This window comes from Aptenodytes patagonicus, chromosome 3 (assembly GCF_965638725.1).
Source record: "Aptenodytes patagonicus chromosome 3, bAptPat1.pri.cur, whole genome shotgun sequence".
In the NCBI taxonomy this organism is placed as follows: domain Eukaryota; kingdom Metazoa; phylum Chordata; class Aves; order Sphenisciformes; family Spheniscidae; genus Aptenodytes; species Aptenodytes patagonicus.
In genome coordinates, this window is record NC_134951.1 from 103892274 (window position 1) to 103909257 (window position 16984).

General features: G+C 38.4%; 1 protein-coding gene across 3 annotated transcripts in view; it reads right to left on the bottom strand.

Annotated features, from left to right (window-relative positions):
- The window catches only part of EML4 (EMAP like 4), a 165168-nt gene that overhangs the window by 43577 nt on the left and 104607 nt on the right, over window positions 1-16984 (bottom strand). For 2 of the 3 annotated variants that reach the window (XM_076334466.1, XM_076334465.1), the window contains exons 4-7: window positions 13626-13799; window positions 11382-11510; window positions 8212-8237; window positions 7752-7784 (exon numbers count right to left, since the gene is read on the bottom strand). In XM_076334466.1, the coding sequence (XP_076190581.1) occupies window positions 7752-7784; window positions 8212-8237; window positions 11382-11510; window positions 13626-13799 (362 nt within the window). The remainder of the gene's footprint in view (window positions 1-7751; window positions 7785-8211; window positions 8238-11381; window positions 11511-13625; window positions 13800-16984) is intronic. The other variant, XM_076334467.1, reaches the window with a different exon arrangement.

Consider the following 16984-nt stretch of genomic DNA (forward strand, 5'->3'; position numbering starts at 1 on the left):
TGAAGTTGAAGTTCTGTAGATAGCACACCCAAGTGCTGTGGATTATCCACGCCACACAAAAAGGAATAGCTCAGGCCCAGGGTTGCTACAAAAGGCAGCATCACGTGGATGCGGCGCTCTGGCTTCAGAGGCCAGCTCTTCACTGGGAACAGCTGTAGCTGCTTTTGTGCAGCTTTGAGCTCAAATTCACAGCCCTTGCCAAACTCTGCTTGGCTCTGCAATAATTCACCTCTGGAGCCTCAACAATCTCTTTGCACAAGTGCCAGGGGACACAGGACCAGCACTCCCAATTTTTGCTCCCAGGATCAGCTCAGGCTTATTAGCCTCACATGGGAGCCCTCTGGGTGTGCTGGACCCAAGCAAACTCCATGCAGGTCTTAGCTCTCTGTGGGATCCCCAGAGGTCTGGGGAAATTATTAACTCGGCCCCAAAGATGCAGAAACACTTGATCTGACTACACCGTGGCCCCAGTCAGCTGAAGGGACACAAAGACAGAGCCCAGCGACTTGGCGAGGACCCACCTAAAGGTGGATTTGAGCACCAATCAGCCACAAGGCTCTGCAAACCCACATCATGAGCTGGAGGAACATTACAGCTGAGCCCAGCCTAGCCCAGCCTGACGGATGCACAACATGCCTCCCAGTGCCATCTCTCTGCCTGCATCACTCTGGTTTTTATTCTGATCAGGGTACTGCAGCACTCACTTTGGAGTGACAGCAGAGACTTGGCTGTCACTGAGATACACACAAACACGCTCCGCTGATTTCGGAATACCATCCAAAAACCTCCTTCTCCTCATAGTTGGGAACCTCTCAACCTCCAGGCGACAGTAAAGCATGGCCAGGTTGTTTACTTTTTCAGCACGTGACAGCATGGCTGTTAACTTCAGCACAGGTCTGCCCATCTGCTGCCTGAAAGTGCATCAGGTGAGCATGAAAACAGCAATCATGACCTTCCTCCTCCCAGCCTTCATTTTGCAAAAATAAAAACATCCAGCTATTTAACTCTCTTTTTGCGTGATAAGGTTTCAGTCTGTTTCCACACTACCACAGAATTTACCTTTTATGATTGTGGGTGGCTATAACCGCTATAACTATAAATGCAGAGTTACAGAGAAAACCTACCAGTGTTTTGATGCATTAACGTTTTCCATAAGGCTGCGGATCTCCGTTAGAATCACTTCTGATACATCCTGGCATTGCATTTGTGTTTTCATAGTGAGTGAGTGGTTCAACCTTCGTATGATTAACTAGCATGTTAAAGCCCTTTTCCTCACCATTTAATTCTGGCAGACAACCTGTTTATAGCTTACAGTTACTAGCAACTCCTGTATGTGTGATCTTTCACTTTGAATAATTTAATTTTGTCTTATTCTACTCCAGGCCTCAGGAACACCTAGGTCTTACTGTATTAAAATCTCAGCTTCCACTGTATCAGCTTGGTCTCTCCGTTTCATGTCATCAGTGAAATTTCATCAGTGCTCCTACCTTCCTGTGTTAAGTTCATTAGTGTAAACACTAAGCCAAATAGATTCCAACAGGCTGGAGGCAGATGTTAGCAACCAGAGTATCTACTGTGGGTTCTTTGAAAGTTTATAGCCTGCTAGAGAAGAGAGGAATAAATACGTCGGTGAAACAAGGTGCTGCTGCTGAGAAGGAACCCTAGAAGCCTGCCTGATGTGCAAGGAAACAAGTGCATCTTCTTCATTGACAGTCACTGTAAGCCAGCGTACTTACCTTGCATGCAAGGAAACTGTTGGTAAAGCATGCAACACCAAGAATCCAGGACTAAAACTAGGGGCAAATAAAAAATCGTAGACAAACAGTAGACAGTGGCTGAAAATTTTCTGCAAAGCCTCCTTGTATCAAAAGGAGATTCCCATTAACATAAATAAGCTTTTAATCAGGCCTTATACAAGAAAAAGGAAAAAAAGAAAAAGCAGCACAAAGGTAACAGTAAAATTCAACTTCAAACAATGCCTATTAATGCGCTCTTGGAAGAAAGTTTAAAACCAAGCAATTCAGGGAGAGCAAGCTGGAAGGTAAGACCAATGAAAAACACTGCAGGTGAAAAGAGTCAGCAAAGATATGGCAATACAAACCACCTGAAAGGCTGAAATTAGTGCTTCGGTGAAGTCAGCACGGAAAGACTCATGCAATGACACTTAAGCAATTTATTACTTTCTGTGAATCATATTCTTAGGGCAATATGGAAGGTTTTCAGAGGAAAATAATAAAAATAATAGGAACTGAAAGGAGGAGAAAAAAAAGATCAAAGAAGTCTTTGTAGATTAACTCAGAAGTATCTACAGAGAAGAGCAATTCAAGAGACATGAAAGCTACTGTTTAGATCCTTCAGAAATTTGAAGACAGTGACATAACAAAACCCAAATCCTCCTGGTTTCCAAAAAACATGCCTCAAAATTAATCAACAAGGAATACACAGCAGTTTCCTAGAAGCATGTGAGAAGCCCTCATCCTCAATTACCGGTTTCTTCAACAAAACTGGACAAAATATTAGAAGAACATATTTTATATCACATTATTCCTCATTATTTAGACAGACCCTGAGGTAGCCCCGCAAGTCTGTGCTGTAATTAACTACTCTTCAGCTAGCAAGTGTATGCATAATGGGAAGTCTAATGAGCATGCAGTAGATTATATACACACACACACACACACACACACAAACATTCACACAGAGTAGATAATAGCAAATAAGTAACAAAACTATCTGTTTTTCTACATGGTATAAATTTAATTCTTAAGGAATCATTACAATAATCTTATCTTGCAAATTATTAATGACTATTTTTCAATAGGTCCCACCCCATCTAGTTTGAAAGAACAACATGGACTGATGCATCAAAACCCTCAGCTCAGTTCTACTTGTGTTTAGCATCTGAATCTTACCCTTAAAGTGAATTACAAGCAAACGAAAAACCCCAGAAGACTCCAACTAGCTTGGCCAAGCAGAACTCTCTAATACTATACAACTACCACATCCAGAGTACATTTATTAATCTGTCTTCACCTTCTAGTTGCTTGACCAGTGAAGTTATGCTTTTTAATACTACAAATAGCTTCTTTCCCACAAACTTCTGCTTTCAGGCCTGTGTCCAAGAGCTCTGTAGGACCACTAACCTGAGGGACAAAGGCTTAGAAGCCTGTTTCTAATTTAAACCAGTGCTAAAAGCACAGAGACGAATATAACCAAATTCAGCCACCATGCCCAGACCATTACATTTTAAGTTACAGTGGAATTGAAATGCGGCTGCAGGTCTGCCATCTCTCACCCTGAGCTATGTGTCAATGCTTGCTGAACCTGACAAGCGGACATGCGCTGTCGCTATTGAGTGCTGGTGCAATGCAAACCGGTCGAAAAAAGCAGATGAGATGAGAGATTTGCCTCCGTTTGGAATGATTTTACAGCTTTGCCTTGTGATTTCTTGTTAGATCTTTGGTTATTAATTTTATATAACTTGATAAGTAAATCATAGTTAAAACCCTGGTTTTGCATGTACCAGGTGACATTAAGAATCTAGGTATTAACAACAGTTACCATTTGCATTGAAATAATTCAAGTTTAATATTAAACTCTAGCTTTTTATTAAAAAAAAAAAGGACTCAGAAAGGAGTACTGGACACAAACAAGTAAGACCGTATGTAAATGCTTCCTGCTTAAATACTAAAATCCTGACTTCACCAAGAATCAACTCCCAAATAGCAATTTGTTCTTCTGACAGTATCTATGGCTTTTCATAATATGCACTGTGCCTGAATGAGAGCAAGCAGCCCAATAATAATGAGAGAGACTGGGTTTCCATTTGCCCTCAGGTACGTGAGCACCTTCAATATGCATCTGACAGAAAATCTGCGTCTGATGAAAAAACTGATCCGAGGTAGTTACTGAATTTTGCACTCTCAGTGGACAGGACACACTGTCAGCAGGGTAAATTTTTCCATTGTGTGCTTCACGATTGCCCTGTTCTGTGAAGCTAGAACTGTAGCACAGTTAAACTAACAGAAGAAAAAGTACTGGAAACTAATAAAGCACAATCTAAAAAGAAAAAACTTAGGAATGCAGTGAATGTTTTTCATTAATTCTTTCACATATGGTTTTTATTGCCATCCAAAAACGTCTAAGTGTCATAATAAGTGAACAAGTGATTCATATACAGAGCTGCTATCACTGAAAACCAAACTCAAACATGGAATCTCAGTGAAAAAAATTACCTTTTATCTTAAAATAAGCCAGGTCTTTAACTTCTGGGTATAAAAATATGAATGCTTTATGATTAATACTTTAAAAATGTCTCTGCTGAAGTGAAAAGCAAGATGGCTTTTATAGGCAATTATAAACACCTGCTGGCAAAGAATTTAGAAGAATAACTTCAGCTAGTGTCCTTTTAAGGCTGCAGTAAGCACCTGTTCATTTCACCCATAGCTTTATTGGATTTTCACAGAATTTTAATACCTCCTTAGTACTGGATTTTATTGCAAAAAGGTGGTCCTGATTTACAAGGATGAACAAACAAATGTCTAATAATAAGATGAAAAACCCAAACCCAAAAATTTCTTCGGCAAGCGTATGGAAGTCTGTATAATACTTCCCTCACTGGATTGGCATCACCAAAGTGTTCCTGTCTGTATTACCTCTGCTTCAGCATATACCCAGATGCATAAAGCTCAGGACTAACCTTAACGTGCAGTAGATGCAACTCAACCCGAACGGGAGAGATAAAGGCACTGAGGGAACAAAACTGGGTACTGAGATAGAAGGTACGTGACGAACACTGGTAACATGCATGGCCTCGGCACGGTGCTAAACAGAGGAAACTCAAGTGACCGCCTGCAAGGCAGCTTCAGGCTGTGGCTCCCGCTAGCAGGAGGAGAGAATTGCCTAGGTCTTGCTGACATTTACATGCAACACCTGCAGCATGCTCTCTGGGGGACTCCATACCAAAGTCAATTCAGACATCGAAGCTAATGCCTTTCACTACTGAAGCTCATCTAAGATTCTCACTTGCTCCTCAAGTCTTTCACTTTTATAACTAATACATACTATCAACAGAAATCACAATGAACGTGCACAGATGGTCACAAGATAATATTACAGTAACTTCTGCTGCTAGAAAAATAAGACTCCAAGAACTAAATGAGCAAAAACATATTTCTCTACATTTTGTGGTACTGTACTATACCGACATGTTTCAAAGCAGTTTCTTTAATAGCTGAATCAAAAAAAGGAAACAAAGTGATTCCAGGATGTTCAAAGCTACACAGAATTGTCATCTTCCATCCTATTATCCCATGCAAACACCTTCTGCTGTGATAATTTGCAATTTCACTGTTTTTCCAAACTTATTTTATGTGTGTATAAAGACACCGAAGTATTTTTACATAGATCTGCTTTGAAGCTTGACAGTTTGCACACCAGCAGTCTTCCCAAGAGTCTCCTTCACACAATTTCTAGGAAGCACATTGACACAATCGTTAGCGTGGGAAGTGTATGCCGGGGGTGTACGCAGTGTTTCACATACAGCCTAGTGAAATGAGCAGCTCAGGGGAGCTGCTGTAACTTAATTAACACTATGCTAGAGACTGCTCGCCTCTAGAGGCAAAGGCTGGCAAGCCACAAAGGAGTGTTAAAGCAGCTGTAACTTTTCATGCCTTTGGGTTGCAGAACAGGAAGGTGCTGCACAAACAGCATGAGCAAAGGCTACCCTTCATCCTACCCTGCCCAAGACAACTCTGTCCAGCTGCACGGGATTTACCTCAAGAAACCATGTTAACTGTCTGTGCAACTCTTCAACTTTCTGACCGGTTGGGTCAAGGTGCCAACTGGAAATTGGTTTATTTATGTGGCAACAGGCTAAAGTCACCTGCCCTGAACAGGAAGTTGCAATACAGAGAATTGCAGAGTATTGCTAAGCTTATGCTGGAAAGGATAGGGGGACCCTCTGCAACTACAGTAACTAACAGGTGGTTACTTCTGTGGCAGTAAACACAACACAAAACCTAACACAGCCTTACACACACACACACACTCACACACACACACACACACACTCTCTCTCTCTCTCAAAGCTGTCAAAAGATACACTCATTGGTCCGTATAAGAAAAAAAAATGTTTGGAGGCTGAATTCTGCTAATCGCAACTTCATCCATGTTAAAGGCAGAACGATGTTTTGCCACTATACGTGTTTAAAATATTAGTAAATGCATTTTCTATGACAAGACTTTCTCTCCGTCTTCCATATACATGGGGCCACTGTCATCTGCATCGTATTTCTCTTTCATTCCACTTGGGCTCAGAACAGACTATGGCATGACACACATGGAAGGTACCCGTTCATCATTCAGTGAAAGCTCACATCATCTGCAGAGTAACGCAACAGACAGCAGGGTACACATTGAGGCCACGTAAGTTATAGCTACCAGGATGAGAGAACTGAAGGACGGCCCATTCTTGGCAGAACACGTAGAATTGTAGAAGCACATTGTAAGGAAAGAGTTAGTATTGAAGGCATTTTAGCTGTATGCAGCTTGGTTTTGTGAAAAGCTGTGTTTGGTAGAAAGGGTATTTTTTATATTTATATTAAAATACAGTATTTAATATTTAATTCTTACAAAGCTAAATTGCAGCTGGTCTGGACACTACTGATTAGTTTTCTTTCTACAGTAACCATTGCTGCACATATGTACCGTTCCACAGCTGGTGTTAGGCAACCTGGCATAAAGAGACATTTCTTCTTTGTTCCTGATGCTTATGCAGCCTCTTTCACCCCTCTTGTCTTTGAAGGATGCTTTTGGTAAGCATCAATTTAGAATATTTTTAAATCTGTAATTTCTCTGTGAATTAGAAGAAGATCAAGCAATTGGATTCAAGTTGATTTTGCTTTCATTACAACAATTCATATATTAACTTCCCAAAAATTTGAGTGTTTTTTTCTTTTTGAAAGAAAACCCAGAGGAGACCAAAAGTAATCAAACTATGTATAATGTAATCTTGCTTGCAGCACAGAATTTGGAGACTACAGATTTGTTAATTAGCAGCAAAAAAGCATGAGACAGAACCTCTGTACATAGATATATGTTGTGTACAGCATGCACTTGGGTTACATGCTTTAGTTTTGAAACTGCATGCTTCAGTACAGTTTGCAGGACATCAAAGCAGAGTAGTTTTGCGACACAAGAAGTGGATTTCCTTTGTTGTCACGTCCACCACGGCTCCTTTTCCTGTCTGAACAAGCCAGCAGCAGCAGGTAGCCACAGAATGCAAGATTCATCAGTGCAAAGACATACACTTTAGAAGAGACTCATTTTTCATTTTAGGAGACTATATTAAAACCTTCAGTCTCTGTTCTTGTCTAATCAGCGTGTAAATGTTGTAATATTGGCAAGACAGAAAGCTGAGATAAAACAAATCTTTTAGTTGGCAGCTCTTAATATTCTGATATCTTAGGCAACAATGCAAGACTTCTAGAACCTTACTTGAACACACATTCCTCTCTGAGGAAATGATGCATGTAGTAATTTATTTTAGACTACCCCCAAATAATCCCCACATAGATTGCAATGTGCATATGCATATATATTTCCATAATAAGAAAGCTGAAATATTTATTTAAATGCACGAAGTTTTTAAGAGATCATGCACTGATGCTCTTTGACGGTGAAAAGCCAAATAAAAGATTCATGAGCGCGCTAAATTAGAAAGCGACCAAAGGGCATAGCTTAATTCTTACCTTGGCTGTTTTTTTCACGGGTTGACATTTTTGCTGGTTATGGGACAGAAATAAAATATCTTAAAACTATTTCTAAAGTCTTACTCACACCTGCTTGGATGAAGACTGGCACATAGGTCAAAACTTTAGATTTTTGTTTTCATAACCTCTATTTACGCTCATACACACAGAGAAAATCACGAAAGTAAAACGAATCCTCCCACCACCCACCAAAAATTTCTGTCCTTCCTAAAGATCCAATTTGATGAGGCATTTCTCCATAATTTCAAAGATCCTTATACAGGTCTCGAGCAACATTTGGCCAGATGAATTCTTGGAGTAATTATTAATGTTATTTTAGCTCTCTAGCCCTGTTTCATATGCATACGTCCCAATGTATTTATTTACAGGACATAGTATTCAGTCAAAAGAAAATCTTTTCAACTTCATCCAGTATTTAAAGATAAATGTTTTTATTTACCTTGGCTGACGATGACATCTTTGTGCCTGGGGAAAAATCCAAAATAATATCGTTAATAATATGTGAAATGCTTATCAAGCCAACACCATCTAGTTCTTATACATTATTGCATTTGGCAATCTCATCATGTTCTGTGTACAGTTTAACTGTAGTATAGGATGCTAAATAAATAAACTTGGTCATCGTAGTGTATTTTTACCCATATATTATTTTATGCAGTTCACGGTATCTTTCGAGTAACAAAGTCTTTGGCCCTATGGCAAAGGTTCCTAAGAATTACTGTGACAACCACAAAATACAAAAAGCTTTTAAAAATAAATTATGGAGGGCATATTCCTTGTGCACAGAAAATGCCATTTTGACAGAGCAAACTTGTAATAACCAAATGTTTTAAGCTGCCAAACACACTCAGGCCTGCATGCAAAGCATTTAACACCTGTCAAAATAAGCTGTCAGCACACACCACCACAAATTTTTCTAGGAATTAACCATGTTGGACACATGGATTAAATGTAAACAAGTTGCAGACGAAACTAAATGAAATTAAACTGGATCCATGCAGCATTACTGGATGTACAACACAAAGTCTTCAAAGGAGTGTAGTTGAGACGTCTCTCCTTGCCAGAACCAGGAATGAGCTACTCGCAAAAAACCTCAATCCTTTTTTGTGAAGAGGGAAGAAATACTAATTTCCAGCATCAGAGCTACTTCTTACCGGAATAACACTCCTTGACGGGAGAATGTATTGCATAAAAAACCCTCTTGAATTCATTTGAAATTCAGTAGGAAGGTATGAGTGGCATCCAGTATTTTTAGCTGGATGGAGGTCAAATTTTTGTAACAGTGACAAAGGGTCAAGCATATGCATAAGGAAAGTCATCTCTGGCTATTGGTAGAATCACCCTTCACCACACTGCCAAATGAAAAATTAAAACTGGATTCCCAGTCTTGCCTGAAAAACACTGAATGATGGGCTGCCATGGGAACCCTCTTACTTCTTACGGCTTTATCAGACTGATTTACAGCTCAGTGCTGGCTTAAAGACTGAGCTTACTACACAAAGCTCATATCCTGGGCTGGTAGCGCAAAGCATATGTAAAACATTTCTGTCCTGGGGCCCACATTAGGGGCTGAATTCTATTCCCTTGCACAAGACTCGGGTAACTTCAGGCAGATTAGGCCAACGTTTCTTAATTGGGAATGATAAATGCAATATAACAATATGCCTTTGCACAATACCAACCAATTCTTTCAGAAATTGGGCACATGGGATGTGAGTAAGAAATGAGCATTAATGTGTGCTCTTGAATGTAAATAGTGCTTTTATTATAAATCTGACCATAAGAACAAGGTACACAAACAATACAACACCCAGTCTTCAGACGGTGGTCTACAATTGATAATGTTTGAAGCTATGTTTTTTGCCAAATATTTTAAGATACGACAGCTTCAAGTTATGAACAGACAACTTTCTCTAACAATAATTAATCCTAATCTTTCCTTTTCCGCTCTTTTGTTAGATATCTAATTTTTTTTTTATACATTAGAGACTGTAGAAGGGCAGTATTTAAAGTCTTTTAGAAAATAAGCAGAATCACAGGAAAATGAAACAAGATACCTCTACTTTGACCATGCCTGAACCCATACACAAAATGTCAATAAAAGTAAAATTTATTTTCTATTATTAGTGAATTTGAAGTATATACCACGTTATGAAAGATACTTCAGTAGCATAACAAAAACCAAGAAAAGAAACTTGATAAGTAGAAATCGAGACAGAGGGTTATTTCATTCCAAAATATTATCTAGCCGTACCCTGCTACAATCTAAATTGCCAAAGGGCTTTTAAATTCCAACAGTGAAAACCAATCATAAAAGGAAAAGAAATACTTGCAAAATATGTAACCCATAATCCCTTACACACAGCACTTCACTGCTCTGCAGAACTCTTCAGGCTAAGCATAAAGCTTTTAGTAAATGTGCCGATATCCACACCCAAGATTAATTTAAGATGTTTTTGTTCTTCCCATTCCTAGGAAAGAAGGAATGCACTTGCACCGCTCTTGACTCTAAGTATGTATTTGACAGTCTTCTATGCAAGCTAAGGAGAGCACTAGGGGCACGATCATAAAAAGACTGGCAATTACTCAGAAAGGTCTGAAGAGTTTTATTTGTCATAGTGGGAGGGGTTTTCAGGCAGTTCTGCCTTGGACAGGTTAATGGCTATTTGAATGAAGATTAATGAGTGGATGTATGAAATCTGCAGATGACATCAAGCTGGGAGAAGCTGCCAGCGAGCTGGGGGGGATCTCGGCAAATAGGAGAGGGGTCAGTCACAAAGTCAACACAACAATTTCAACAAATTCAGCAAAATTTCAACAAAGTCAAAAAAAGAAACTAAGTGTGTGAATACAAAGTGGGAAGCCCAACTGGCAAAGAGTGTTGAGGACAAGAAGTGGGTCACAATAGGGGTCCTCAACGTGGAGTTACAGCAAAAAGCAAACTCTTGTCCCTGTGCTGACAAGAGTAGGAAAAATAACTACTCTGTGCTATTCATCCCCGGTGAGGCCTCCACTGGAGACCACAACCTGAGAAAACCACCATTCCTGTGAGAGGAATGATGGGCTACAGCACATCACCTACTGAAGGTGAAGCTGAAAAGAAGATCCCTGCCTGTTATCTAGAACCTGCAATCAGGAACCTGTTAAACAGTTAATTTGAGAGACCCACCTGAAATCATAAAAGTATATTCTTAGTATTACAGTCTACTTTAGAAACACACATACTATGTCAAATCCAGTAAATTAACTTCAAGGAAATACACTTGCATTTTCAAATCAGTTTTAGTTAGGGAAAAAATGGTTGGAAGCTTCACAACAGTGGCATTAAGCCATAAGTCTTAACTCATAGTGCATAATTCTGCTAACCCAAATGGGCAACATTAAAATATATTTACACTCAAATCCTGCATTCACATTTTATAATAATTTTAAGATTCCACAGGCACCTGGAGCACCACATTGGTAGGTTATGCAAGTAATTACTGCTGGTAAAAACAAAGATGCAAATAGTCTTAGCATATACATAAATAAGTTCACTAAAATTATGCAATTTTATAATATTTTGATTCTAAAGTTCACTTGCTTTTATGTACCAAACTTGATACATACTTGTCTGCATTCTTTGCCACTTTTGATATTAATTTAGATGTTGACGCTACTCTCAGCAGCTTGTTACGACTGTCATCTGAACTCTCCCAAGCACCGTGAGGTTTTTCAGCAGTCAAGGATTTCTTTATGCTAGAAGAAACAAAAATATATTTAAAAATTACAAGATAGTAAGATAACAGTAACTGGAACTGGTATGCAATGGACAGATCAAGCAGCAGGAGACAAAAGCAGAGGTAGGTCTTCCTTCAAGCTGAAGCATGAAACAGGAAAAAAAGATTAGTCAAAAAGTTCTAACTGGATGAATGAAAACAATTGAGCAAGACAGTTGCCAAATGTTTTATCCATTCCCTTCCATTTCCAAATGCTCTTACATACAGACTTGAACAAAATAACTCTCTACCTCGTTACTATATTGCTAACGAATTACAAAAGTGGAAAAAAATGAGGCTACAATATATTAGCCTTAAAGAATAAATTATTAAAAAAAAATAACTTAAAAAGATAACGAAGAAAAATAGAAATTTTTTCCCTGATTAACTGTTCACCAGCTTTAACACACTGATTTCTGAGGCAGAACAGTTCTATCAGATTACAGTTTTATAGGGCTGTCTTGCAGATAGCACATTCTAAACCACGTTAATGGCTTTCATCTTTTTGAAACAAATGTCTGCAAACTTCTTGCATGAATAAGGCAAGTTAGGTTGGCCCAATACGACAGATGATTAAATCCATGAATTTTGATTTTTCAGCAATCTTATTGTAGCCAATTTACACTGATGGGAACCTGCAAGTTTTGCAGTCACTAGTTCATTAGTTTCACACACATCTTAATCATGGAAAACATGTTCAAAAGTGATCTAGCTCAAATTATTCTTCAACCAGCTGATTTAGAGTCTGCATATGTCCTGCTAACAGTATTATACTTCATCCCGTCAGAAATGCTTTTTGCAGGAGTAAGTCTTGAACTGCAACCTTAGAAATGGCAAGCTCCTTCCACAGCACCTCAAGAGGCTGAAAGGTCCTGTGACAAACAAGTTAATCAAATCAAGTTAAACCATTAGGAGACTAAAAAAGGCATTTATTTTTTTCCCCACACTGCAAAAGATTAGTAAGCGAGACTTCAGACAAACATCTTTACAGTGAGATACCAGGCAGGAGAACAACAGGCCGCAAGTTCAGCTTCAGACAACTTAAGAGTTTGTGCAAGACATGGAGACAGAGCCTTTATGGAGTGTTATAACATGCATCAGTCAAGTGAAAGTTTAAATATTTATTAGAGCTGTGAATTCGAGCAATGCAAGACAACATAATCTTGTGAACTACAGTAAATTTCAGAAGAATAAATTTCATTTAAGAGCTTCTTTCAGTCTCCTAAATGCTAAACAGTAAAAGAAAATTTCATACCTTGCAAAACAATAAGGTGACAATGAACCAAAAAAAGAAAAAAGAAGAAACCACACTGAGTGATCTGCATAGTTTTGAAACTCAGAAATGATCACCCAAATCTTAAAATCCATTTCCTTGACTTTAAAAAGCCTTTTAAAAAAAAAAAAAAAAAAAAAAGGTACCATTTTTTCTGTGCCTAATTCCCACTAAAATGAGCAGGAACTTAGAGGCAACCCTAAATAAACTTCTACATTCACTCAAGTCAAATAGTTCTATGATTTGGGTGCAAAACCAGAACTTCACTCATGTAAAGAATCAGTATAAAAGTGAAGTGAACCACCCTGCAACCTAGCAGGAATTGAAAAGGGAAGGGCTGCAAAAAAAAAAAAAAATCCAAACTGCAGTCACTTTATAGAATAATTTGAGAAGAAAAACTCCCGAAGGAAGAGTTGCAATGACACTAGTATTTAACAAATGCTGTTACGAGAAAATGGCCATGTGCAAAATACACTCCACAATTCACCTATGCCAGACAAAACCTGTGAAGTATATTTTGAGAAGGATCAAGTCAGAGTCATCGTTAAATATTTTAGAGTAATGACTGATTACAGGTAATCTACCATATTAGGATTTCAATCACATAGAACAAAAAAAATCTTTGTAATCTTAAAAATTGCATTTTTACATATTTGCTCTGTTGCAATGCATGTTGAATGCATCTTCTCTAGCACAAAAAAAAAATCAAACATTTATTAACTTGATCATGAGATTGGAACTATTTCACATGACTTGTTGTCAAATATGAACTCAGTATCATTACAGTAATTTTCTAGTTCTGTACTGTGGTACTGTGAAAACCTTTTAGCTGGAGCAGAACTCTTGCTTTCTTGAGTTTGCCTGTGTGTTTGGAGAGTCTGTGAGGAGGGCTGGGGAGAAGGTGATGCTTGAGTTTGTGGACTTTGATCATTAGAATGAGATTCCTCTTTTTTTTCTTTCTGTCCTGGAGGTTTTTCCTTCTTTTTTTCTGTACCGCTGTAAAATAAAGTATAACATAGGGGGGAAAAAAAAAAGAGAACAAGCAAATAAATTAAAAAGGTGGGAGAAAATGCCCCCTGTGAAAAGATGGGAGAAGCATGTAACAACTTACTATATATAATCACCGAAAGAACGCTTTGATTGTTTACTCACTCTCTTCAGTTTAGCGTTTTGCTGAACTAAGATTCATTCACAAGCTCCAAAAATAAAAAAGGTGAGGGAGGCATGGAAGATTATTTACTTATTTTTACTGCGTAGTTGTACTAAGTTTACTCTGATTTTAAAATGAATATAACTTTGATTTGAGTATGTCCTTCATTCGCAGGTGCTTCTACAGCAATCAAAGCTGACCCAAGTTGATGCACCACAAGTCTGCCGTCCCTCAGAAAAAAAATCATCCTCTGGTTCAGCTCACTGACTACCTTACCATGCTGCCAACCAAGGCTCAGTGCAAGTGAAAGGCAGGAGTGTGACTTGCACTATCTCCGATTAGCTTACGCCCACCATGAAACTATACCTCTCTCTCTGTATCTCTGGGCGTACATGGTACCGCTTATTTTTGCGCTGTCACCAAAAGGGTGAAATGCTGTTGCTGGTCCCTTGGCTCTCCCTGGCTGCACCAGAGTTCAAAGGAAATCAGCCCTGAAAACTCATCGCTGTTTTGATCTGTAGTTGACTAACATCAGACTGTCTTGCCACTTCTTTAATGCCTTCAGTAAATGACAGCTAAGAATACATCTTTATTTTCATAGTGCTGTATTTATTAGGTTAACATTTGAAACAGCTTTAAATACACGTCATTAACAACCTTAAATTCTTTAAGAACCTAACCAAAGGCCCACTAAGTAAACAGAAAGATTAATTAAAAGGCTCTTTATAAAATAGCATGCTTTGCAATATACTGAACCACACAAACAATAGCAGGACCTGAAAGAGAAGATTATTCTGTAGTACATGGTCTAATTTTTTTTTTTTTTTTTTAAGATTAAAAAAAAAAAAATCTTCCAAGATCAATTTCTCAGTGAACAAACAAAGCAAGATACAAACACTGGCTAAAAAGGAAGAAGAACGATTTTTCTCTTATGTTCAAAGTAACCTGCAAAGTAAAAAAGAAATAGTATCTTTCTGAAGGGGAGAATCCAGATTTCTATTCCCTCACACCAATCCCCCCCCCAAACCCTTGTATAGTCTTAATTATTTGTGTTTCCATTTACCTTTCCCCACAAAACAATGAAAAACAGTAAGACAGTATACAAAATAAATGAATAAAAATGGCCCCCAATTTTAATATAACATTTATAGGACCCTTTTTTTGTTACATTTGTTATTTCAATTAAAGTATATCATCTACCACCGAGATAAAGCCCTCAATGCTTACGAGTTCAACATTTCTAAATGCTTCCAAAGAAGCACCGAAGAACAGGTTAAAACATGAAAAATAATCCAAACCCCAAAATACATTTATAAGGATCACGCAGGATTTCTTCTGTAAACCATATTAACTAGTTAAAAATGTCAATATAATCCATCAAAGTTACATTTTCTTTTCAGAAGAAAACAGATGAAAACAAAACAGAAAGAGCTTTCATATTTCTTGAGGGCATATATGTGATCATAGAGAGCAAAGCTTGAAGAACTGTGGGGTTTTGGTTAATAATTTATAGCCAGAAGTCCTTAATTAACTAGAAGCATAAAAATTATTATTATTTTTTAATCAGAAGACTTAGCTTGCATTGCTGGATGCAAAAGCACACTACGCAATCTTAATCTTTTCGCAGTCTGTGGCAAGAAATGCATTACAGCAAAATAAATTCTCGGAATCTCTTGTCACTAAAGAAAACAAGAGTCTCTCTATTCCTACTCTGACAGGTACACTCGTAGACCTCTGCATTCATTCTCCCATAAACGCAGGATTTCTCACAACGAAGTCCATCTACTAGGACAGACCTCTTTTTTTTTTTTTTTTTTGGTTAAGAAATCATCTTTCAGGAAGACATGCTTCCAATTTTCCCCTTCCCTCTACTTGGGGGTTTCAAAATACAGCCTAGTAATAGTAAAAGAGATGAGGGACGCAGGAGGAGAGAGAATACACAAATGCATTGACTTCTGCAACTCCAGCTTGCAAGTCTACAAAAAATGGTCCTACTTGGTCAAAACAATGGCTCACCTGGCACCGTGTTCTGTCTCAGGTGGTGACATAAAAGAGCTCATCAGTGAGGTCATTACCTGCAGTTCCTTTCCCCATACTTTTTGTAATATCCTGTTTACAATGACACACCAGCAATCCTGCAATTCACCTCCGTGTTCCTCCAGCAGGCTTCAGGTGAATGCCATCTGCTGACAGCAGCATATTATCTAACTTACCAGTTCGGTCTCCTGTTTTCTGTGTTCTTACCCAAACTCATTTAGCTCATCTGATCCATCTCTTAGAAAACACAGGTTCAGTGTGGGAATCTCTTCAATGGCTTCACGGAGCTTGTCAGCTGTGGACTATCTGTTTCACACCTTTGCCATTAGGTTCACACCTTAACTTCTCTATTGGACCATGAGAGTCACTGGACCACTCTGGTTTCTCCGAGTTGCAGCACAAGGTATACCTTGGGTTCCAACACAGCGCTTTTATCTACCACCAGGTTGCAAGTGGGTTTCTTTTTTTGACTGCCATTTTAATGTGAAAGTAAACTATGTAGATATGTGGCAGTCTTGGTATTGAATATCTTCGTGCTTAATTTATTTGTTTTGCTCTCTCCTGACAAAATCTTCAGCTTAATTGTATTATGTCTGCTATTACAGAGTGGCCCTCCCACTAATACCTCTTGAACTAGGTCTTATGCAATAACTGAAACCAAATCAAGAACAGCACCTTTTCTTGTGCGTTTCTGAAGACTAGTTGTTCTGAGAAGCAGTTATGATAGAATGCGTCCAAAAATTCTTTCCAAATCCCAACTCAATGAGACATTTCTTCAGCCTATATGTGAGTAGCTGAAATCTATTACTATCTGTCCTAATTTTGCAGATTCACTAATTTCACTTAACACAACGTTTCATCCTTTGGACCACAACACATTGACAGCTACTGTGGAGGGTGGTCATTCTGAAACATGAAGACTATTCTTACCAGAAGCCGTTTTCTGAAGAATGTTTAGTCCTAAGGAAAATGATCAAGCAGGTCTTTGTGACAG